The sequence below is a fragment of the Tubulanus polymorphus genome, chromosome 4 (assembly GCF_964204645.1).
Source record: "Tubulanus polymorphus chromosome 4, tnTubPoly1.2, whole genome shotgun sequence".
In the NCBI taxonomy this organism is placed as follows: domain Eukaryota; kingdom Metazoa; phylum Nemertea; class Palaeonemertea; order Tubulaniformes; family Tubulanidae; genus Tubulanus; species Tubulanus polymorphus.
This window is the reverse complement of record NC_134028.1, coordinates 25840088-25865427: the sequence shown is the minus strand read 5'-3', so window position 1 is coordinate 25865427 and position 25340 is coordinate 25840088. Positions and strand designations below refer to the sequence as shown.

Below are 25340 nucleotides of genomic sequence, written 5' to 3'. Positions count from 1 at the left end.
TAGTGAATCCGCTTTGGTAAATCAACTCGTTTATGGACACGGTTTAGAAGAGCGATTTATCAAATTGACTAACTTGCTCGGCCAGCAAGTTGGTGACGATTTAGAGAGCTAAATCCGTCTTCTTCGACCATTTTATACTCTATCAATAATTCGGTCACCACTGACCCCATTTTCTTTTCGAGTCGTGACCTCAAATTTATATACAAATTGGTTCGACTCATTTACGAAAAACGATTAGATATACAAATCCTTTCGAATTTATCGAATTTGATTCGAATTTAGCTAAACCAAAAAGCCTTCATGACGTCGAACCGGAAGTGGATCTACTGGCGGGCTGCTAGTGAGGCCGATCAGAGTTTGGAGCCGAGACGTGACGAGAATAAACAACACATTGAAGACGTTCGATATAATTCATAAAACTTGTAATGAAACGATTTTTATTAAAATTTGAAAAATTGTGAACTTGAGAGACAATAATATTGCATCACATGAAGGACACGTTGTGACCTGTGCAGCGGGTTCAGTTGAAACCTACACTAAAACTTCCTCATACACAACATTCCTAGCCGCAGGCCTATTACCCAATCTAAAAAACGACGAAGTTTAACGATAACCAATTGTTTTTGCAAGGCAACATTTTGAAAATATCTTGGAAGAGATCGACAAATTTGACGATGTATTTGATGGGAAGAGCCAATCTTAAGTCGCGACAAGCGTTTTCAATGATGAAAACAAATTCTTGACGATATCAGCAAAACAGCAGTTCATGTCATATAACATACGTTGAATGATGCATCTACGTTTCTTAACAACATAAATCTAGGTTAAAAATCAATTTAGCTCGATAGTTTTTGTACGATATAATTGAAATATGGTATGGTATACAATATCGTCATACAACACATTGAAATATGAAGCTGAAAGTTGAAATTTTAATGACAAATTGTAAATTACATTTGTTATGTCAATTTGATTCATATGGATCAAAGATTCCTTGCTTGAAAAGGTTTCAATCTAATTGATGACTATTTCTAATAAGGTTTATTCAATAATTCTCGTAAGCATCGGAATTTGATTCCGGCGTTAGGTTTTTTTGTCGATGATTTCCTCGAAATCAATTTGCATAGAAACAAACAGTTAGAAAATATTTCACGAACAAAAAACACCAACTCGGAACTTTGATATATTTATACATAGACTGTGCGTGGGTAGTTGACTCTTGAAGGAAACATACATGATTCCAATGAAATGCGCTACGATATATATTTACGGATTTAACGGTTAACATGATGGATAATAGATAATAAAAGGGTTAAAAATGTTTTAATCATTTTAAATTCATATTACACAATGTATAATATATATATATATATACATATATATTCAGTATCTATGTTCGTATTTACGACCATTTATATAAAAATTTTGATTAAAAAGCTGCATGTTTTTTTAGGAATATAATAACAAGGCTTTGAAATAAAATCGGGAAGTTTCTTCGGGTAGATCACAGTGATCGATTCCCGAATCTAATGATAACCGCTTAGACCCGATTATGACGTTCCCGAAGCAGCGTTTGCCAGTAAAATATAAACGATTTGTTAGAAAAATAATTTCGCTCGCGCCATTGCTACAAACGACCGTATGACGTTTCCTCACCGTGCGTGACTATGTATTTCGTTGTAATATTGAGTGATTTCAGTTCAGCCGGCGTTCGCGTCTTTTTCGAAATGGATTCATGTAATGTTTCATCAAGTTTTATAAACGAGCACGCGCCGGAGCAGTATCATCTGTTCTGGTGATGTTTACGTTCGTGCGCTGGAAATCTGAAATCGAATTACGAGCGGTCCCTCGTAAAATCTAGAGAAAATAATTTTTTTGGATTTCCGATCGCCGTCGTCGAAAACACAAACGGGCGACGTCGTAGATGTTTACAGCGCATGAGTATGAATTTCTCGGCTTTCATACTCGCCCCAGATGCAGAGGTTCGTTCGCTTCGGCGACAGTTTCAGACGGCGCATTTTCTCCTTTGCGCTTGCGCGACGCGAAAAGGAACACGGCACCTGCCGATAGATACACGAGGAAAACGATCCAAGCGAAACCGAATGAAAACCCGTAGTGAAGATAGGCCGTCTTGGGAAACCTCGCCGGTAGATGTTCAGCAGTATACTCCATAGATGTCATCAGCACCTCGATACAAACCAATACACAAACAGCTAAAAAGAATAAATGGAAAGACTTGAAATTTTTTGAATTTGAAACAAGTCTAATAATAATAATAATAATAATAATAATAATAATAATAATAATAATAATAATAATAATAATAATAATAATAATAATAATAATAATAATAATAATAATAATAATAATAATAATAATAATAATAATAATAATAATAATAATAATAATAATAATAATAATAATAATAATAATAATAATAATAATAATAATAATAATAATAATAATAATAATAATAATAATAATAATAATAATAATAATAATAATAATAATAATAATAAGTCTCTTATATAGCGCTAAATCCAGTTCATAAAAAAACTGCTCAGAGCGCTTCACATAAAAGCCTCATTAAAGAGGAAATGTTTAAGTTGCCTCCTGAAGAACTCCAAAGATGTTGCAGACCGGATGTCTCCAGGAAGCTGATTCCACAGGGTCGGGCCATTGATGGAAAAGGCTCGAGAACCGAAAGGCTTTCTATTGTATCTATGGACTGTCAGTGAGATAAAGGCAGAAGAACGGAGAGGACGGCAAGGGACATGAATATGAGGTCACAGAGATATTTAGGAGCAAGTTTGAAATCTAATTTTACCATAAACAAATGAACAATAAGTAAATACTAGTTCGACATGTTGTAGTTACCAGACATGATATGTAGAAAGGCGGCAAGTCGTTTGAACATGTATCGTGGCTCCCAGAAAGTGTACAACGCGAAGCCGCAACCCATTATCATCAGCACCAAACTCATTATAGCAAATGCCGTCACTGTACGACTGTAATCTAAATGAAATAAAGAAATATGCCATCATTTGATTGAGAATGAGAACCCGTGTGGCTCTGTTCAAGAAAATCTACATCAGCCCATTTCTAGCGAAGATCGCAATCTTTACCGAAAGGTACGTTATCAGGGGCGGATCCAGAAGGGGGTGCGCCCCCCCCCCCTAGAATATTCCAAGTCCTCTTCTTTTCTCGCCCCAATTTTTTCAATACGTTTTTATGTTTACATCTATAGTTTCAAAGTTGCCAATAGTAGATAATGAGATCAGCCCGAAAATTCACTAAAGTGAGTCTATAGTTGCTCGAAATTATCTGAGGGCCCCAGACGGGCATCGCATTTCTGGTGCATGCACAGCACCGTCTATAAAGTATAGTTGTCCTTTTTCTCTCTGTATCCCCTTGAATAAATCCTAGATCCGCCCCTGATTGTAGAACTGGCTTACAATAGAGTATTTTAACTTAAGACGAATCCCACCGTAAGGATATATGCAAATGATATGTTACAATGAGATGTGGGATGTAAAATTCGTGGTTCACACCATACACGCATGCAACACGATCAAACACATGCATGATATACTAAAAACATTATTCAAACGATGGTGTTTGATACCAGTTTATATTTCTAGAGTCCACGAAAACGATTTCAATATGGGATACATCGAATTCGTTTGACTGATGGCAAATAAATCTAATAACATTCGACAGAATGAATGTTTCAAAACCCGCTCTCTAATGATATTGCATCTATTAACTGCCACCCTACAATACGAATTACGGAATAGACAAAAAATATTAATTTTCAAACATTTTTATGAGATACCCAAGGCGAATGATCGATATGATGTTATAATTCGCTCGCATGAAATTCTCTTTATTTCCGAAGTCAGAAATTGTTGAGTCTATTCATGCTCGACTTCAGTAATTCTGTAATGCGCTTATCGAATGAAATGAATTTTATGCCTAGATTTTCATCAAAGAAGACGATGACACTCGTTAAAACGAATTTAATCGGTAATGCTAAAATATACACGCAGTAGGCGAATGGCACAATGCGCTTCTTCTAGTGATAGCAACTATGATGACTATGGCTTCAGTTAGTACGAAGTATCGGTTTGTAATTGGATTTTATAATGATCTTTCTCATCATCGAGTCAGTCTCATTACTGCAAATATGAGTCTAATTACTAAGCAGCACGTACTTAATCGACGTATTTTGGAATGTAACGGTGCATCATCGACGAGACAAACTCTCGGGTCCTTACAGCTCCACTGTACAAATAGAGCAAAGGGCTCTTTTTACTCGTAGACGCGTTCGGTGATAACCGTAACTCTCAACACGTTTGCGGCGAGTAAACGGTAAAACCCCCTCAACCGAGCATGAATGACAAAGAGCTCTCAGATAAAATGACAAATCAGTGATGGAATATCCGAGTTGCCACGGACCCAGGTGTTTTATACCGAATGCGGCTAATAACTGGTTCTCCCGTAATTTCCTACTACAATATTCGCGATAGCGCGCGGTACACCTGACGAGGAGGACTCGGTATCGAGTGTAAGAGGAGATGTGTACGCTTTTTACTGCAAACCGCCCACACGTTTACGTGGATATTTCCGGAAATCCTCGACGAATGATAGATTTTGTCTCGGAAAAAAGTTAGATTATCAGATTAATGACTTTTCAATCGAAAACACGGGTGAATTCATACGTACGTTTTTATTCGTGAAATATCAGACGGCCATGGCATTCAGTCGAAAGCCGATGAGAAAATTTACCAACAAACAAGCAAAAAACTCGCGCTGAATAAAATGAAGTGATCTACTAATGTTGTTTTTTGTAGATCGTGCTCGGGTAAATGAAGTGCATGTTTGAGATCGAAAGGCAAGAAGTAAATCAGTAGAGGTGAAATAGAACATCCATCAGAACAAAATCAAGGCACTCTATATGAAAAAATACAAATTTTTAAATTTGTATTTACCGAATTCGTTGAGCTTTTACGATAAAACCTGCTTTGATGGCCCGTGTTAATTGATGGAACGTGTTCGATAAATTTATCAGATTTTATCAGATTTTTCATCTCGATTTTCCAAATAAAATGCCTTTTTTCTAAAGGGGAATTGTTAGATAGCTAAAAAGTAATATCGAAATTCTACATTTAGAGCGGAATAGAATACATACCGTGGCCTATGTCTATGCATGCAGATTTGATGAGATACAGGTATTTAAGAATATGAAACAACAAAGCTATGCATTATTATCTATTAAGTGTGAGTTGCATGTTACATTACAGAAATATTATGGATTGCCGTGTGTTAGACTATATCCTCGTTGGTGTTCGTGTATAACACCGCTACTATCGAATTTGTTTCTTCAAAATAGTTATATCATCATCATCATTGTCTGTATGTACATGCTTAGTTTGCGTGTTTCGATAACCAAAACATGGTAACAAGTAAAAATCCCCCTCCCGTTAAAGATCACCCGATAAACCCAATGTATATATGTTTCCCCTGGTAGAATTGCCTCCGAGTTCGGTTTATATGAAAATAGGTTAATTAGTGGTATATGTATTAAACACATGTAGTAAATGATCTGGATTTTTACCGGGGGATTTTTACCTACATTTCCAAACTACATGTATATGTTTGTACATATTATCAGATTTCTCAGATATTTCAAATTCACTTAAAGCATTCACTAAAAGCTCGATAAGATGAGAATGTGGGCTTTAGTTGTTAGTCAGTTACAGGGATTATTAAGACGATCGTTTCGTGGAAACATGCGTTCTGTGAAGTAATAATATCGGCAAATGTGTAGACGATATTCGGTGGAGCGGAAATTTCTATACAAAATGTCAACACGGTAATTTTAACGCAATCTTCACATTGTAAATTTCATCGGGCATCGAAAGCAATGAGTCGTAAATTAAAAGCAAATCGTCTGCAATAAATTGAAGTTATGTCCCGTTTTAAGTACCGCATCTCGCGCGACCAACGAGGTTTCACGGTGCTTCGATTGCAGGAAAAAGAACGTATTTGCATAAAATTTGTACGCACAAATTTATCTAGAATCAATACCCTCTTATTTCAGGGCTCAAAACGATTCTTTTCTTCGCAGAGTGGAAGCATGTAAATCATTTTCATCTTTGTCGAAATCTTTTGGAAAAAACTTGTTTATTGCACCGAGGGCTTCAACCTAAATCCCGGTCGTTGCAACTTATCTTAGATCGAGGAAGTCTGGCAGTGGGTGCTCAATGCGGCTTCATCGATGTCTCTTAACGACTAACACATCGTAGGTCAAGAATTCAAATCATCCGTGAACACTGTGGTATCTTGTCACTAGCGACCAGTGGCCATCGCGACAATATCTTATCGTCCGTATGCCAGGTTAACTAAATATAAAGCTTTTTTGAAAAATGCAGAAAAAAATAATTCATGGAAAAAAAATCAACGAGGAGTTCCAGCGTTTTTTAAATTATCCATTCCTTTTATACAAGGCTGTGGCGGTAATACATAAAATTATAGCGCATTTATTTATTACCATACACAAGGCTTTTGAATTATTTGCATTTGAATTATGCGATTACATCTTGTCAATAATCTAAACAGCGTCGTCGGTGCAATGAATTAGTCATTGGAATGCAATTTAATTAAATTCATTTTCAGAGGGGCAGTTTGTGTCGAGAAAGCTTAAATTGATGCATCGTATTTCGATTAGAAATCGTATTTAGCGAAATATACTCGCGAGAATTCGAGATGACAGTTTTAGGTGACTATGGAGCACACATGGGAGACTGGGGTACGAATAGTTGTATGACGTCATGTAATAGGTTATTCATGCAGAGATTTTAATGTCGTCTGTCGAGGGAATTCGAGAGAGCACGAATACATCTTGGATAAAGCGTGGAACTCATGCTCAAACACTACCGAGATAGCCATCACCAATACTCATTATACTCACTTAATATGCCATAATCAATTTCGGGGTTGTTCTCGACCTCTTTATAGCTCGGATAGAATTTCAACGGACTGCATCGTTCATCTGAAAATATTTATTCATCAATACAGAAAAAACGATAAAGCGTAAACACTTAACTCGGTAAAGTTTTTTATTGATATCGATCCATTTGCTCGCGCAGAAAATTACTTTAGGGTTGTGATATTTCATTAGCGAAAATTGCTCATTACTCGACACCAGTATAACGTAGGACAGGCTACAATTACAGTCAGGGTTCATCGATGAAGTTTTCTCCCATTTCATCTTGTAAACCTGTGTGTATTGATCGCTATATCGAACCACACAATAACAACATTTTTACAAAGATAAAGGAGACGATGATAAAGATATTTTCGCATAAGATTATGTACACTATTTATATACGTTTGAATAACACCATATTTTCTGTTTATTTATAATCAGAAGAAACAAAGAAGAGAAATGATTAACGGAAGAACAGTCGATAGATTGGAGAAAGAAATGAGAAATGCTTTTTTATAGAAATACAAAGAACAAAGAAATACACGTAAGGCGCAAACAAAACCTGAAGATTATCGAATTATCTAAAAAAATCGTATACGTGCTTAGTCATTACCACATGAATGTTAAACGTATCTAATTGAAAAAAAAACAACCACAGCTTTCTATCGGTAAAAACATATTAGATTCCCAATCAAACTGATGGCTCTAACAGATTTCAAAATAAAGAATTTCCCAGAATCTGATGATGGTGTAGTGTTTTTAATACGGAGGCGGCTAATTAATGATAGATACTAATAACTGAGTACTCTGCGTAGGTTGTGATTGCCCGTCGAAGGATGGTAATTAGTCTTCGCGGCCATTATGGAAATTAAGCCGCGAATGTCACGGGAAATAAGTAGTTTACATAACTTTCAAACGGAGTGGAATACCGTTTAATATATCCGGCTGTATCAATGATTACACAAGAGCACTATTATCAAAAAATTATATTTTCATCAGAAAAAAAACATTTCCCAAATCAACGGACAGCACCTGCGAAGAATGAACGAAGAGAATTGTTTGCAGGAGGGAATTTTCGGGATCGACTCCATAAGCCGCGAGAATCCCAGTCGTTGGGATACTGTCGACGACTTTATTGATGCATACGCAATGAATCAGCTACTCAATTATTGTCGAATTACTGGTTATAAGAGTATTAGAATAAATCAATCACAGTGCCTGCGTAATCCACTCGTTTGATCTTTGACAGCATATTGGAATAAAGGTTCATTAGAATCTGGCGCGCTGCTCAGTGTTTATTAAAAGCAAAACATAATATATCACGAAAATGCCTTCGCATTCACGGTGGAGTCGAGAACGCTACTGAAATATTGCGCGATTCTGAATAAATTCGGCGAAAATATGAATCATTCGACGAATCTTTTCGTCTCTTCTCAGGAAACTATTGTATCTGTTAAGCTAGTTTATAAGAGTTGCACCTTTCGAATCCATACCCGTAAACTATCCAGATTGTAAATACGTTTTATCATGTGAATGTAGATTTTTTGGTTGTATTTTTGCACTTTCTTTTTTCCTCTACCAGTCTGTACTTTTTGTACGAAATAAAAACTTAATCATCATTTCGCCTAAATGTGTCAAACTTGGTCTCGTGAATCAGATAGCAGGCGAATTATATGGCGAAAGATTCGCCGAAGAAATTCACCTATTTGTCACAAGCCTTTTAAAAAGTATTCGAATTCATAACAAATACATCTGAGGCCATTTGAATTGAATATCATTTTACGCCTTAATGGATGATTCGGGAAAAAACCATTCAGTCGTCCTTTAAAACGGAAGATATGGGCGTTATTAGTGTGTGTGGGGGGTATCTATCGCTGGTGCAGTTTGAGTGGAGAAACAATAACGCCATTCCATTATACCCATATATCTTTTTGGGTAGAACATACATAAAATGGATGGACCGTTCGAGCGATATTATTCACCACACGTAGTGCGTGAATAATTTCACGAAGTATTGCCGCATCAATCAACTCAAGCGAGAGGATAACAAAGGATAAAAATATAAATGTTTTGATAATATCGTCTACGAATATATATATATATTTGATAGTTAACGGCTCTCCTTGCGTCTTGCGTTCGGTAGAAATCTACGTTACGAAGGGTTCGAACCTAAATCGTGCCCGTTGCACTGCCGTTTTCAGCCAGTGGTGCTCAAATACGGCTTCATCAATGACCTCTCTATACGACTAATACTTTTACAGGTGAAGAATTTAAATCATGAGTGGCTTTGCACCGTTCTCGTCAATAGCAGCAAATGGCCACAATCACAATTGGTATCATCTACGTAAGCTCGATGAACCATGGACGTATAAACTAGTTTATACGTCCATGGGTGAACTAAGCTGGTACCCTGCATCGTGCACCGATGAACGCAAGGGTCACCTTTCCTAGGGGAGAATAAACCGAGTAAACAATTCAGTTTTTCTGTGAGTTATTGCCTAACAAAAAGAAAAACAAATAGGTTTTTGTGGCAAAAAACAATTGCATGCATATTCAATAAAGGAAGGTGCTATGATCGACCCCGTGTGTGTCAAAAGTGATGAACCATTTCATCGCTGATTCATCCAACCGTTGGACCCAATAAACGCGCGCCGAGATCAATTTCTAGTATTTTTCATAGACAGCCGCTGGAGGCAAAAAGTGACCAGGATTTTCATTAATGCTTCGCACAAAAAAAGGCAAAAAGAAGACTCTATCGGCAGGCAGGTTCCCTCTCATAAATCACGTGAAACGTGGCGTTATATTGTTCCTTCGCTCTCTCAGATAAAGCCGGCATCTGCCAATGTCAGGTAGATTCTTTCTCGATGGCTCAGAAAACAAATAGCGCTGCTACTCCGTTAGAAGAAAGTGATAAAAATAATCCAGACGATTAGCTCTAACCGTTAAACTACACCGGCTGCATCGCCATGAAGACCATGTAAGCAACAGAGTTTTACATAGCTTTATGATGAATATACGAGCGCGGCCTTCCGTGAAATATATCTACTAATGTAAATACATATACACGATATGCACATTACATCTTTACAAATAATATAGAACGATTACAGCTGAAGTTAATACTTAGAAATTTTATCAAAACATTACAGCTAATTCCTGATCTATTACGATGAGTTGTGTTAATCATTGTAAGTACAGCACGGGGCTCCGCATTCAAAAGCCATATTCAATGATAATATTGCAGATTACTTTGAGCGTGTTTATGATCGTGTTCATGACAAGATTGACGTCTTAGCTTTTAATTCCTTTTTTGCACAACTTTTTCACTCGATCTCAACAGTGTTTATCTATTTTAAACTTCCCACACCACTTAACTCAGGCGATGCTTCAAGGATCCGCTTCTGTTTCGTCGAAAACGAAAGGAAGTTCAAGGAGTTATGCAGACTTACGTTGTCAGAAAGGATATAACTGATAAACTGTGCATATACTAAAAATACTGAGAGGTAGAAAGGGCGGCCACCGACGGAGTAACTTACTTAACAGTGGCAAAAATTGAGGTTTGGACTAACAAATGATACGAAACATCATTGATTCAGTTCTGGCGATACTCATATTAAATATCTTAAAAATGGAAGTTGTATCTGGTTGTAAACGTTTCTTCGTGAACGTCGAATGTAATTTATTTTCATTTACGTAGTAATGAAATGCGTTGTAATTAAGTCGGCAAGGTTACAAGTACGAGTTTGTTTATTCTCGAATTCGCACCTGTCAGCCTTCGAGAAGAACAGTATATTAACCTTCTCCGTGAATTTCGTTTATCATTGAAGAAATTAGAATCAGTTTTAATCCCCCGAGACGAATCTCTATATCGCATAGAAATGTGTAGGCGGAAGAATTATTTGATTTTGTGTCTATTCTAGATTGAATTGGTTTTCTAATCGACAGAACGGACTCGTGCGGCTCCTAGAATGTTATTTGGTTTGCATTGTCTCTGGTGATTATTCAAGCACGAAACATTTGCAATAAATCGGTCGAAATATTGCTGAAGATGATGAGAATCGATTGTTCGACTTTCTCGATCAGTCAGAAGTAGCAGCAGCAGCAGCAGCGACGATCATGGGCTTTGGATTCCGTAGTCAAGATAACGAAAGGAAATGATGGCATTAACTTTACATCATTACTGAAATTAATTTTCGAGATATTCGAAACCGATTTTATCAATATCAACAACCTTTGCCCCAGGCTCGTTCATGGGGTAAAACGATTTTGGTGGAAACATTTATCACGGGATAGATAGATATTCCCAACCGTTTTCTATTTCGAAAGATAATTAAGCTGAAACGTTCGACTTACAACCATTGGTGGAACACAATGTCCTTGTTGTGACGATATATAAAGAATGCCGCACTGATATAACGAGAAAGATGAAGTGCGAAAATTTCCCGATGAAGACTATTAGGTTATAGACTCGAAACGTCGAATCAATAATTATTAGCTTAAAAAAACTTTTCGTACTTCATCTTTCGTTATATTAGCGTGGGATTCCTTATATATGTTAGACTAACAACTAATGACGACATAAAACATGTCTAATTTGTTCATATATATTTAATTTTAGAACTTTGTTGTATCAACGGAAATCGCTCTAGGGGCCATATCTGAGCCTCAAGATTTTTGAGACCAGACTCCCATTCAGTTCCGATCAAATCAATAACGAACCTGACCGCATGCTCCTCACGCTTACAGGTTAATAATAGGAAAATGTGGTTTTCAGGCCAGAGGACGAGTCCTTACCCACTCTGGTCCTACCCACTTCTTTAAATTAATTTTTTCTTCTATTTATTGACTCTTAGAAGGTTTTTTTCTGTTCGCCATTTATATAGAAAAAAAATCAATTTAGAAAAAAAGTTGGAAGGACCCGAGTGGGTAGGACTCGTCCTCTCGCCCTGTGGCCTGAAAGCCACATTTTCCTATTACTCAGGGTGCTTCGAATGAACCACTATGGTTTTGTCTTTTGTGTCTGTCATACCACAACGTAAGAACAGACACTCAACATTGCCTTTTACTTTCGATCTGATGGAGATTTATATGTATTTATACGTGCATATACATATTAGATCGAAGCATTTTCATCTGGACAAAATTAGCTTTTGTGACAGCTTGCCAATGCAAGACCAAAAATGATACAGTTACTGGAAGAGGCTGTGGTTCTGTAGCAATTCGTTAACTAAACTGCTTGCGCAGATTGCTATCGATTTACACCAATCTTCATCAACGGGAGACAATAACCGATAATCAAGATAAAGACGAATGAACCTGACCATATATATCATAGACACTGATAGATAAATGAATCCATCAAAGTTTGTCGACCTTCGATTATCAATATACGTCATCCGGCATGCGGTTGAAAATAATGACATCTTGGCCAATATGTTAATTTCCCAAAGGTAGCCAAGTCGTGTACGAATGTGACATTAGTAATAAGCGTAAGTGCATCAGTATTTCGGTTTGGGATGTCGGACTCGGGATTCGTAGAAAGTTCTACGTTTGACGTCGAACGATGACGTCAGAGTACGCAGACGTCGATTATTCGCGGTGCTTAAGTTTAGAATTTGTCGATTCTGAAAGAGCCCTAGAAACCGTCACTTGATATAAATCACTCACATATGACATCATTTTCTGCCCGATCCACGAGCAATGCACCGTTTCCGCTCCGTTTCCCTAACTGACTTGAATAGTATCGATTTCTCATTCAGAAGCTCTGCTTCCAATTTTTCATTTTCCATTTAATAGCGAGCTAACAGTAAGGGGAGGTAGACCCGATATATCGTATATCAACGTATATCGATGTGTACTACAACCCCTAGAAAGTAGCAATACGGTGCATAAAACATAAGCTATTACGGAGCTACATTGTTAGGTTTTTACCTGTGGTTTTTGTATGAACTTTATGTACTTAGATCATTAGCGCGTTAATTCCCGCGGTTAAGCAGATTTTTACGAGGTTATTCAGCGAACTAACTCGAGGAAAGGCCACATGGCGTGTGTTTAAACATGGGAAAAAAACGAAAGCATCCATAGGACGATAGACAATACCCCCGGTATACACAAAGGAGTTCAAACAAGATATACGCATTAGTATGTATTTTTGAGATAATCCCCATTGGAGAAAGGATAGTCAGTTTCTATATCGAACTAATTGCAGCTGGCTTCTGGCGCCGTTGTGCACAGAAATACATATATACGAAGTATTTGCAGAGGCACCAATTCTAGAAAAAATAAAAGATGTTGGGATAACGGAGTGATGAGGATGATGCTGACGGTGTGTTTTACAGCCTGAAGGGAATATGACTTATTCTGTGTAGACAGTTAAGTTTTCACACATAACATCGTTTTTTTATTTCCACCAGCCAGTCTGGCGTTGAAAATCCTCGTGTAATGCACATTGCATATTATCGAATATACCGTGATATAAAGTTCCTCAATTGAAATTAGAAATCACTCAAAAACCATTTCGACCCGATGTTTTATCCTGAACGGTTTTTCCTAATGAAAATTGCGTGAACTTGAATAGAAATTAATTATTTAAACCGCAATGAACGAAACAAAATTGTGAAACAATAAATCAACAGTTTTAATTAATTAGAAATCTTAGTAATTAACTAATGCAATATAGATTTGAACCAATTAGGATATTTCACCAACGCCTGCGCCGTGTCCTTAATTAGACCGCATATAACAAAAACTGTGAAACCAAGACGATACAAATGTGCCGATGATTTTAACAAACTTCTCCGATTCTTTTTTTTTAAATTTTACAAACAATCAACGAATACATACGTTTACGAAATCCGCGAGAATGATTGGTCACTTCAATGCGACAGATTCTCCATAGTCCTGAGTACGATTTCAACAAAAAAGAATCCGACGCGTTTCGATAAAATCCCGTCTTCAGGTCCAGAATTAACCAATAATCAGTTGCAACTGATATAATCATCACAAAAAATGCAACCACAGTAGCCACCATGAATCCTTTCAGCAGGCGTTTCTCGATTGAACTTAAAGACGCCATATTTTCGTTTGTTTGTTGTATAAGTTTACGACAGGACGCCCGCATCATCTAGAGAACCGATGCAGCATGGTTGTTGGATAGATGCATCAAACCATCCACCGTAACACATTCAACTCATACTGCAGCGCTCAATTGGATCGTCCATTGTTTCCATAGTTGCCGCTGTAAACCGCTACCTCACGCCGCTATCTCACAAAACTATCAATAAAAGCATTAAATTATTAAAAGGGTGGCATTCAGCCATCATTTAATGAGTGAAATTGAGTAGACAGCGCAACACGGAAGGTCGGAGTTGCGCTGGATAACGGGTCAGAACAGTCAATCAGCACGGAATCTACTGACTTAAACACGACTTATCAATAAAGCTAGCGGTCTTATCGATCGATAAGACATGAAAAGCTAATTGATCGATAAATCTATCAGTGAATGTTCGATTCATCCGAGACAGTTCGTAGATGTTCATATAATAGAAATCTGGACCTGATGCTCAATAAGAGGCCCTACTAATTTCGAGACTAATTGCTGACCGATGATTCACATTGTTTTGCTTCTGTGTACTGAGAAAGAGAAGAATGCCAGTTATTGTATGCAAATCCTCGTTTAGCTAAAATCTTTTGGTTATTGCTAAAATTGCAACCGAAAAAAACCCTTCATTGATACGGAAAGCATTCGGGAAGTAATCAAAATTTTTGTTAAGAAAAATAAGAAAATAATAACATGAACAATCCCGTATTCCTTACTTCAAAAAGTGACAATTTGATTTTTGTCGGAAGAATTTTTTGTAAATTCCGGCAGAAGATTGAAAGGAAATCTATTTTTCAATCATCTTTAGTGGACGCAAGACGAACGATTTCGATATCTTCTCAAAACAAATTGAAAAATATATCGAAATTTGCGACGAATTCGCCATCTACCGCTTACACACAGTCCAAACGATTCACGCACACACGCAGACACGCAGACACGCACGCCGAGATGTCGACTTTTTGATGTTTTTTAATTCGATTTGTTTAGCCATTACTATGGTTACAATATCACGTGACTAGCTACAATAATTTTCATGGTTTATGATAGTGTTGTGGAAACCATGTGTGACCAGCTACGGCAACTCGCTGCATCAACCTTTACAACATAGTCTGCAAGCCCGGACTCTCATCTAAAAAAAAACGAACATTACAATCGGTTTATTAAAAGGTAGGTTCTTATTTAGAGATATATCAATTCTAATCTCCGAAAAGAAAACATTCTTACTCAGTTACAATAAAATGTGATATTATGTTAGATAATATATAAATGAATTATTCTATGATAATTCTATTATCATTTCTGATATTTCATTATTCTAAAATAAGATAGAATGATCGATGAGATTTTTGACACCTTCGTCGGTTTGACGATATTTTTCCTATATTTATTCTATCTTTATAAACTTATGTAGGCTATACATATTTCAACCCGTCTCATTTCCTGTCTCAGGTCGTTAATTCACAAGTGTCGAATTTTCTAATTGTCTTTTGCCAACATCGACTAGAATTCAATTTCATATCGGTGTCGACAAGTGGTATAAGCGATGATTTTGAGTACGTACTTAGCAGTTTGATATCTGAAATTATGAGAGCATTTTGAAGCGCCGGTATCGAATAACTATGATAAACGTTCTATGATATGAATATATCGAAAGTCTCGGCGATTATCAGCTTATTCAATTACTAGTTTTTGAGTGTATTTGCATCGATACTAAATTGTGTGAGGCAAAAACCATCACATTATGAAAACTAAAAGTTTGTTGACGCCTTGAAGAATAACTTGTATTCATTGCTCATATTGTCTACTGTCAATAATGTTTATAACATGAGTTAAGAGTCATGAAATTTATTGTTTATAGATTTTATCTAATTTTTCACTATTTTCGGCGTCTTTGAGCGACGTAACGCATAGGGGAGGGGATGGGTGATACTGGGCGATACTTCCTCTGGTTATCTGCAAAATAGCAGTCCACGAATACCGTTACAGTTATGACTGCAATTAACTGATATCTATCTCAGCGTAGAGTTAACAAATAAAATTTGGCGTTTTTGTTCTTCTGATGATGGGGCTTGGTTATAGCTTCGAAACTGTCAAGAAAATATACTGTTTTACAGACCTAACTGTGGGTTTCTATTTGTTAACCGTAACGGTTATATCTACTACAAAACAGAGGCAGTCTCATTTATTTGTAAAACTTAAGCCACTACTTTCCAATCACGCAAAAAATGCATTAAAGAATCCGGCTAGTGTTTATTAATGCGGTTACCATGACGCTTTCACCGATTCGTCGCCCAATTGCATAACATAATAGCGAACATAATAAAAATCCGCAATTCGTACGTTGCCATTAGCGACAGGTAAATATTTTCATTTTGCATCCCTAGCGACGAGAAAGAACAATATTCATCAGAGTAGAAGCCAAGATACTGAGTTAATACCGTCACTAGGTTCTTTTTTCGTGGCAGTACTGTATTGGTAGATTGAATAAATCGCCGATCGATCAGAGAGTGATCGCATTTCAACATTACATTAATTTTAATGTATCTATTTCTCAATTCTTCATTTTACCGTATTTCTCGTCCCTTTTATTCATTTTTGAAAAATAATCGAATTCACTAGGCAATGTTCTAGTGACCGCACACATCTTCCTTTCCTTATCTTACTCCTACGGACAGCGCAGTTTCGTCCTTGATAGAAGCATAACGATAATTTCAATTTCAGCTCACCTGACGATGGTCTCTGTCAAACTGAAAGGACTCGCGGTCATGCATTTATTTGCGGGTATGTTGAAATCGGGCAATCGAACTATTTATTCATTCATTTATTTCAGAGATGAATTGCAACAATGTGTACAATATGAAAGATAATACATACTGTTGTGATATAAAACTGGGGTTTCAGAAAAAGCAAGGCTTGTATAATATGAAACCTTGAAAAGGAATGCTAAATGTACAAAAAGTAGTAGTTGACCGAAAGGGAACTTCTATTCAAAATTAACTGCGATAAATACAGAGATATTGATACACCAGTAATGTTAAATAAATTTAGCAGCTTAAAGTGAAATGGATAAAGGATGATAAACAATTCAAAGTAGATACATAACGGCGTTTCATCTTTGATTTGAAAATATTCAAATTTTTACTGGTTTTCATTGATTAACTAATTTGATTCCAAAGTTTGGGACCCCTTTACTCTCAATGAATAATGTATTTGTTGATTTAGTCTCTTTATTATATTTCGAACTGTTCTGTCGTTTTGTCGTTTTAGCCGTGCTATCGATATTCTTGCTTTGCATGGGCGGTAAGTATTTCATCTGCTGGCCACGTGCCAGTTTTGCAGTTTTGAGCCTATACTGCGATTCGGTATCAGTGGAAAATAATTTCTTGAATTCCGAGTTCCATTTTGTTTTTCTTTCAGGTTATTGCTCTAGCACTGATCCCACTTCTAGTAGTCCCGCTAGTACCACAAATACTGCAAGTACCGCTAGTACTGATAGTGTATCTAGTACCACAAATACTGCAAGTACCGCTAGTACTGATAGTGTATCTAGTACCACAAATACTGCAAGTACCGCTAGTACTGATAGTGTATCTAGTACCACAAATACTGCAAGTACCGCTAGTACTGATAGTGTATCTAGTACCACAAATACTGCAAGTCCCGCCAGTACTGCGACTGGTTCAACGACTGCAATTAGTACTACAGCGGCTGCAACCACTACAGTGGTACGGCATATTTTGTCTTAAATTCTCACATTTCCATAGAAATTAATCATGTATTTTCTACTTTCCTGTTATATTCTACGTTATAGAAAACGAAAATCACTTGTTATAATTTGACCTGTGACACGGTGGCAACTCTAACTCCGAACTATGCGTGTATAACGGATAAAGCAGCAGCATTGGTCAATGAATCTCATACCTGTGACGTTGCTTTGACTGGTGTCTGCAAGGTATGTACCTCGGTATTTTTATGTATTTTCATATACTTCCAAATAATAATGATTCAAGAATCGCCAGCAAAAATCTACATAATCATTTCCATTATAATGCCGTGTAGATCGTAATTAATCAAGCAAGGGACTGTTCAATCAAAACTTTTTTTTCAAATATGAGAAAAAATTATCGCAACAATCGGGCCTCGACGGACCGCTACAAAATGGCCGGCGCCTAGAAACTGAAAACCTCTTTATTCCGATGATTATTGATGTTTTTTTTTAATTTGCAGTTGAGTAGAATCGTCGATGGAAACAATACAACTTTGATAGCATCTTGTGAGGATGTCAAAACGAACTGCGCGATAGGATTCCAGGTGGTTACAAAAACTCCACCTCGAGTTGAAGCGACAGAAAACTGTTGCGCTACTGATAAGTGTAATAAAGTAAAGGGTTATAAGAGTTCGGCCGAGACAATTCGTTATAACCTATCGTTGTTTGCTATCGTAGTATCGGCTGCGCTGAAATTTACAACTTTCTAACTGAATTTATTGTATTTCCGTTCAGATATGTTGTAAACACGAGCAGAATTCTACAATCTGATTAGTATGACAAAATGAAAGATGCTGACACATTTTTACACGTGAAGCATCATATTTTGCTACATTAAACTTTACGTTGTTTTGGTCTTGAAATAGGGAATTACCCCTCTTATTTATTTGATTGATTAATTTTGTTTTGATTTGACGTTCGTAAGGTAATTGGTTTGGGTTTGAAAGCGAAGTAAAGATAAAGTCGATCTCATAGAGGATTTTTGTTCAAATCGAAGTATATAATTGGAAATTTCGAAATTCAAAACCTTACACCACCCAGCCTGAAAAGACAAACACCTGATTGGGATGAATCTTGTTGCTGCCTCATTTGGTACATCGAGATTTGGAAATAACTTTTAAAAGTTTAAGATTATAAATTGCCAATTTTAATATTTTTGGTATTTTTCTACGTGTAAACAATCCGAAAGATGTTTTGTTTGTTTAAGAATAATCATTGCAAACTATCATTAAACGGTTACAAGACAGTAGTATATGAATATAATAGTCGCGCCGTCGATTTTCTGACATAGGCAACGTATTTCGACATTGATTGTGGAGATGACAATAAAGAAGGGCATGCAATGCGTATCTGTGATATGTAGAAATGTTTGGTAAAACCTCATGTAGTTCTTCTATATTAACACGTCTACTTCTTAGAGAAGTAATCCATGTGAATGTACTTTATACAGTGCCCCTGTAGTTTCTTGTATTCCACTAAACGTACGTCCATCATTATATTATACACGTAGAATTTGTTAACTGTATTGAAAATTTACCGAGATAATTTTCGTATGAAACCAAGGATGTTTCACTCGATGAAACGGAGGTGGATATTGCGATTCGTTTTAACAACCAACGAACGAATTGTCGAAATTTCTATCACACTAAATATTGTATCTAATCTATATTGTAAATAGCATATTGTTAAAGGATATATCATGTTTTGATTTGGAATTTTTTCTGTGAGTTTTTCGAACCCAAATGTGGTGTTGCGCATTCACATTTAGCGTCAAGGCCTGGCAGTGGATAACTCTCTACTTTGACCAACACTTAGGTTGGTCAAGAATTTAATTCATCTATGGCTTGGCACTATCCCCGCAAGTATCAAAATTGTCTAAGGCAGTATATCCCTTGCCAGGTGAACTAACTCGTAAAGCCACTTAGCGTACCGACGGTTTTCGTCACTTTTCCTAAGAGGATAAAGTTTATACGCAAGTGTTGGAACTTTAATCGTTTTAATCTAAAACATTAACAGCTGGAACGCAGTTAAATAGCATAATTCCTCGAGTAAAAGAATAGAATTAATGATTCACATTAAATTTGAGAGCTTTATTGCCTAGGTATTCTTTTGCACCTTTTAAATGTAAACATAAGACGTCACTGAGACAATTTGAAAGTCCTCCATTGCTCGGAACTGAGTGCAATGTCCACATTGTCTAACGCCCATGTGATAATCCTGAAAATCATTATGATGTAAAGAAAAGGTTACGTGATTTACGATATCTATGAAATAAATATTAAATCTTCGAAGTTCGTTGTTTTAATAGATTCAGTATTTGTTGAACTTGGTATTATCCCGAGTCGTGTACGAATCGACCAAAGTACATAATGAAAAATATTTTGAGTTCATAGCATATGTTTATTATCAAGAGCAAGTGATATATAAGGAATACGAACGAAATACAGTATAATTCACCAAATCATCAATATTACGAACTAGATGTGCCGATTACCGATAAAGAATTCAGAAAAAAGACTCCATAATTTGTTAAGCATGTTTTTTTTTGTGATTTACAATCGCCATGATTCGCCCACGAGTTTATCTCTGTCAATCTTCGTAACGACATCGATGCCTGCTGCTGTGACGTAGTCATTTGACTTATCACCGTCACAATTACCACAAATTCCGGTCAATTGACCCCGGTACAGGTTTTTATCCACCAATATCTCCACTTTGGTTTTTCCGTCGTAGAATACCTTGATTTCGCAGCCCTCCACATGCAGAAACACGTCACCAGTCTCGTTGACGCCGGACGGTATAGTTGTATTCAACTCAATAGCGCCTATCTGTGTAGGAAGCGTTTGCACAACTCCATTCACCTGGAAAATACATTTCAAAAAAGTCCTGAGTATCTCGAAAGAACCGCAATATTGCAGATCCATGATTTGCAGTAGAATTCTTATGTAAAACTTGTCGTAATTAGTAGAAAGCAACTCCGTGTTGAACTGGTGGACCTAACCTGAGAGCTGCACTGAATGTTCCAATCCGGAGCTCACCAGCGCCTTTGAATATCGTTACCAGTGAAAAGGCGTTCTATACAATGTAATTTGGTTTGATTTGATTTTAGGATACGTTTACTCACTTTGACCACTTGGTTCTTCAAGAACTCAATCTTATTGGCCCCTATTGTGATATCTATTTCTTTAGCGTACGAGAGGGGGTTACTAGCCGTGGATCTAGTCGAGTTGTAATGAGCGGTGATGACTTCAGCGATGAAAGAACATTCCGGTCTATCGTCGAGCGAGGCTCGAGAGAAGACAAATCGACCGATACCCATGAAATCCAAGCGAGCAATATCGTACGTGATAAAATGAGGATCGCCGTAAGCCTTACATTCACACATCGTGTAACCTGGCAAAAAATAACGAATCAATTTCATTCAGATGTTGGCTGAAAGAAGTTCAAATTTTAACACTCTAAAATTCATAGGAACCATGAAAATGAAGTGATTTGGTCTGGGAGTTCAGGATTACTGGCGTAAGTTGGTTTCGACTTGGTTTTTAAGATAATTTTTTTATTTTTAAGATAATTTTTTCAATTTTAAGGATTCTTGATTGTTTTCGACAATGAATTCTGGTTACGGGGTTTAATGATGTATAGTCACGTACCGTCGAATACACATCCCGCACTCTGCCTGGGCACGCATGCGTCATTTAGACGGACGTAACCTTCACGACAGGCGCAACCTTCCTGTTTTGGCTCGTCGCACGCGGTCGGAAATGGACTATCGCACGTTTCCGGACAACCAGTCATCATAACACTGTACAGCTCATCCGCGCCACAGTCCGGAACTAGAGACGAGCGAATGGAGAAATATCGATATGATCAAAAATTCATGAAGACTAGACTTGATAAACGTCGAGTATTGAATTATTTGGTTTTTCATTACTTACTGCATTTGGTTTCGTTTCTCCAGTTTCCGGGCGCGATATTTTCACTCGTGCATTTATCGACGAAAGCGGCGATGTCCTCGCACAGTTGATCTTGCCACATGCTGTCGTTGGTCACCTGACAGAGATCGACCACACACGAGTCGAAAAACTGATTCGCGTCGACATCCGGGTCACTGATACACTGACCAAACGGACCGCTCTGGTCGGTGATGATACCGCAATAATCGCGAGAACTGAATAACTGCTTTTTCGACGGGTCACATGGTGGAAGAGTCGGTGGCGGTACCTTACAACTTATGGGACAAAAATAATGATAATATGAAATCATCAATGTGCGTTGTTACGTGAACGTTATGGCACGAAAATTATGAATAATGATTTAAAAAGTCCCACAATAGAATTTAAAGTGCGATTAAATTTATGAAAATGATGCCAGACATCATCAGGTGAATTCATGAAAAAATGATAATTCCATAAATAATTCCACATGATGATGGCTGTTTAGTCAACAACCGAAACCTTGTGGTTTCAATTTGATGAATTTCATTGCAAAAAATTCTATCATGAAACTTGTTAATCTATGTACAGTCGACTACAGTCAGATTACAGTGTTTTATTCGACTTACACGCGGAAATTATTGTTTTTTGAAAAGAGGAGGCGAAAATTGCTTACATTGGCGGTAAATTGCCTCGATCGTCTGCGACGACGAAACTGTTACCGACTAAACTGACGGCATTCCTCAAACCCCACACATTTAAACCATCCTTCGTGCGGAAATCATTGCGTTTGTTACCGTCGCAGTTGCCGCACATTCCTGTTGTTTGCGCGCTGTATTTCGGCCTCCAGACGGCGACCTTTGCGTCTTTGTTCCCATCGAAAGACACCGTCAACTGGCAAACACTCGAATGTACTTCTACGCTGAAACCGTTATGTCGAATATCAATTCCACCCGGAATTGTGGTAGGTATTGCAACTCGTCTTCCGTCGACCTTTTCGAAGATAATCATAATCATTGAAGAAATAATTTAGATCGCTATCTCATGAAATAGAGAAACATTCATCAAGATTTTAGTTGATTCGCGAATTGGTAGAATCGTAATATCGTACCTCGATTATTTTATGTTTCATCATTTTGATGACTTTTCCGCCGATCATGACGTATACAGTTTTAACGTAGGACGCGAAACCGCGAAATGAATCCCGTTCATTGCTTATCTCGACATCGAACTGACAATCGTCGCCCGGGTTCACGTATTTACTGACCGTGTATCGACATCGTCCTTGGAATCGCAATAGAACGTTATCATATGTCTGGTAGTGAGGGTCACCGTAGATGCGACAGATACAAAACCCACTCTCTGTAATAAATCAAGGACAGTCGATTATTCTGAGATATCCGTGGAGAAATTTTAGAAAAGTTGTCGTGAAAGAACACAAATCTATCATGAAAACATACCTATAAAACGATGGCTACCGATTAACGCCGGTTGAACTGGATTTGAGTTCCAGGTAGGTACATTACCCCAGGCAGGACGTGGAGGTCCACGATTCCAGCCAGTATTTGATATTTGTGGATTATGAGCTAACGCAGGTCTGACTGCGGCAGGTCGACGAATGATCGGTAAAAAGTTTCCAGGTCTACGGCCTCTTTTTGTACGGCTCTGTGAAATCCATCGTTTTACTCTTCGATGTTCATTATTTGACTTTTTTTCAGCAGCTGAAGAAAAATATACAAAAAACCGCGAATGTCGCGGGGTTTGGTTCTGCGATATCAATTATCAAGTGGCTTTATAATAGAAGAACCAACTGAGAAAAACCAGTTACAAGAACAAATGAACATTTCTATTTCACACGTATTACCCATGTTATTTCTGCGTCTTTTTTTCGCTGGTTTCTTCTTGCCTTTTCTTGGTTTTCCATTTTTGTTTTTACGGGTCTTAGAATCTTTCGAATGCTTTGTTGATCGCTCTCCGTCGTCGACGCTACCGGCATCGTGAGCTACCTTATCGGATACTGCGAACTTGATTTCATCGGAGTGCCAGTCAGGCGGGGTCGAAGGAGGTGGTGTCGGGGGCTCCTGTAAGTTCCAATCAAATCCTTTACCCCAATCTTTGCTTCCTCCTTTATAGAAGTGGTAGAATGGATCTTTTCCATCTATTTCATATCGGCCATTATTGTGAGGACCTTCTTCGCTCAGACGTTTGGCTCGATTCGAGTCTTGTCGTGTTATACCGTCCGTGGTTTCAGCTTGAACAGCTCTGTCGATACCAGCACCTAAATCAACCACCGCTGTAGGTCATCACAACGGACGAAACATTTAAGATTAAATAGATCTAAACAAACAATATTTCATAAGGATATGATACAATAAAACCGATATACACCAACCTAATAGAAATCACCCACTGAATGAACGATTGATATTTTTGAAAAACTAAATCCTATAATCTCACCTGAAGAAACGATGATTCCGCTGATTATTGTAGCGATCAAAAGAGCCATGCGTCGCATTTTGAAACTGAAATCACAACAGTAATGTTCTTTCTCAGTGGAAATAACGATTATCCGAATCAACCATTACCGTAAACTTACCACCCGAATCGAATGCGAGTGCTTTTATGAACGGTATCGCGCTTTCTGGCGATAAAAACAAGAAGGACCAATTTAGAACTTTAAAAATCACCTCCTGGCGACAATACTCTTAATCTCTTCAAACAATAAATTGACATAACGCATCAATTTTAGAGAACAAAGCAAATATTGTTCGTATCTTTTAGAAGACAACAGCAGTGCATGGCAACATATTGCGGATTGAAAAACGTCAAATCTGATGATGACAAAACTGATTAGTGCCACAGATTTATCATTAAACGACGCGTATGAATTACAACCGGTTAAAATAGGCGTCTGTGATCTTAAAGATACACTGGCTCTTACTGTAATTGTACAACAGACACCACGAATATAGGGCTGACGAGAGAAATTCCACAATGATTCAGTCAAAGATGAAACATTCTTCAATAGAAGAGTATATATTTTGAGCAACGTTTCGGCTAAACACGATTAGCCATCATCAAGAATTTTTCATCTTTCACTGAATCATTGTGGGATTTCTCTCGTCATCCAACTTACACGGATAATGTGTATCTTTTCGACTCATCGCGAATATAGGGCATTGTTTGTGAATAGAGTCACCGAGTCTAACGCTTCGCCGTACCCGGTTACAGCGCTGACCAAACCTATTTCCAAACTGTCTACCAATACAGCCATAGCGATGGTTTAGTGTTTAAACCACATGCAGGCTGATTTCGAGTCTGGGCTAAGTTAGTGGTTAATGAATCGGCCACGTAGACAAGGGATCAATTGGAACTAATTTTTCTAGTGCCTCATAGTAGGAAATGCCTTTCTTCTCTGTTTTGCCATCTGCGTACCATTAACTCCAAACATTCCAAAGTCATTCAAAGACGTCGTTGAATACATTTCCATAATCCGATTGATCTGTTGCGTTCGGATATTTTTAAGAAGATTGACTCAAAGAGAACAAC

The 25340-nt window shown here is 37.4% G+C and overlaps 3 protein-coding genes across 3 annotated transcripts; 1 reads left to right on the top strand and 2 right to left on the bottom strand.

Moving 5' to 3' along the window:
* Positions 1-1446: 1446 nt before the first annotated feature.
* Positions 1447-14112, bottom strand: LOC141904242 (transmembrane protein 114-like). The gene is made up of 4 exons (XM_074792807.1): positions 13835-14112; positions 6974-7054; positions 2878-3015; positions 1447-2213 (listed from the first exon to the last, which is right to left on the bottom strand). The coding sequence occupies exons 1-4, from the start codon at positions 14109-14111 to the stop codon at positions 1960-1962; spliced, it is 750 nt and encodes a 249-aa protein (XP_074648908.1). The 5' UTR covers position 14112; the 3' UTR covers positions 1447-1959.
* A 1015-nt stretch (positions 14113-15127) lies between these two features.
* Positions 15128-20107, top strand: LOC141904138 (uncharacterized). The gene is made up of 6 exons (XM_074792660.1): positions 15128-15260; positions 16815-16874; positions 17361-17393; positions 17511-17818; positions 17905-18045; positions 18321-20107. The coding sequence occupies exons 2-6, from the start codon at positions 16826-16828 to the stop codon at positions 18567-18569; spliced, it is 780 nt and encodes a 259-aa protein (XP_074648761.1). The 5' UTR covers positions 15128-15260; positions 16815-16825; the 3' UTR covers positions 18570-20107.
* A 143-nt stretch (positions 20108-20250) lies between these two features.
* On the bottom strand, positions 20251-22607 carry LOC141904512 (zonadhesin-like). The gene is made up of 5 exons (XM_074793103.1): positions 22468-22607; positions 21795-22087; positions 21510-21692; positions 20984-21252; positions 20251-20720 (listed from the first exon to the last, which is right to left on the bottom strand). The coding sequence occupies exons 1-5, from the start codon at positions 22605-22607 to the stop codon at positions 20412-20414; spliced, it is 1194 nt and encodes a 397-aa protein (XP_074649204.1). The 3' UTR covers positions 20251-20411.
* Positions 22608-25340: the final 2733 nt, after the last annotated feature.

Coding starts and splice junctions, on each gene's coding strand:
- LOC141904242 (XM_074792807.1), bottom strand. CDS start 14,111: ATGCGGGCGTCCTGTCGTAAACTTATACAACAAACAAACGAAAATATG. Junction 7,055..13,834: donor TTCTCGCGGATTTCGTAAAC/GTATGTATTCGT, acceptor AAATATTTTCAG/ATGAACGATGCAGTCCGTTG. Junction 2,214..2,877: donor CTTTCTACATATCATGTCTG/GTAACTACAACA, acceptor TATTCTTTTTAG/CTGTTTGTGTATTGGTTTGT.
- LOC141904138 (XM_074792660.1), top strand. CDS start 16,826: ATGGTCTCTGTCAAACTGAAAGGACTCGCGGTCATGCATTTATTTGCG. Junction 16,875..17,360: donor GGTCATGCATTTATTTGCGG/GTATGTTGAAAT, acceptor TTGTCGTTTTAG/CCGTGCTATCGATATTCTTG. Junction 18,046..18,320: donor CTTTGACTGGTGTCTGCAAG/GTATGTACCTCG, acceptor TTTAATTTGCAG/TTGAGTAGAATCGTCGATGG.
- LOC141904512 (XM_074793103.1), bottom strand. CDS start 22,607: ATGTGCGGCAACTGCGACGGTAACAAACGCAATGATTTCCGCACGAAG. Junction 21,693..21,794: donor GAGAAACGAAACCAAATGCA/GTAAGTAATGAA, acceptor GCTCGTCTCTAG/TTCCGGACTGTGGCGCGGAT. Junction 21,253..21,509: donor TGCGGGATGTGTATTCGACG/GTACGTGACTAT, acceptor ATTTTTTGCCAG/GTTACACGATGTGTGAATGT.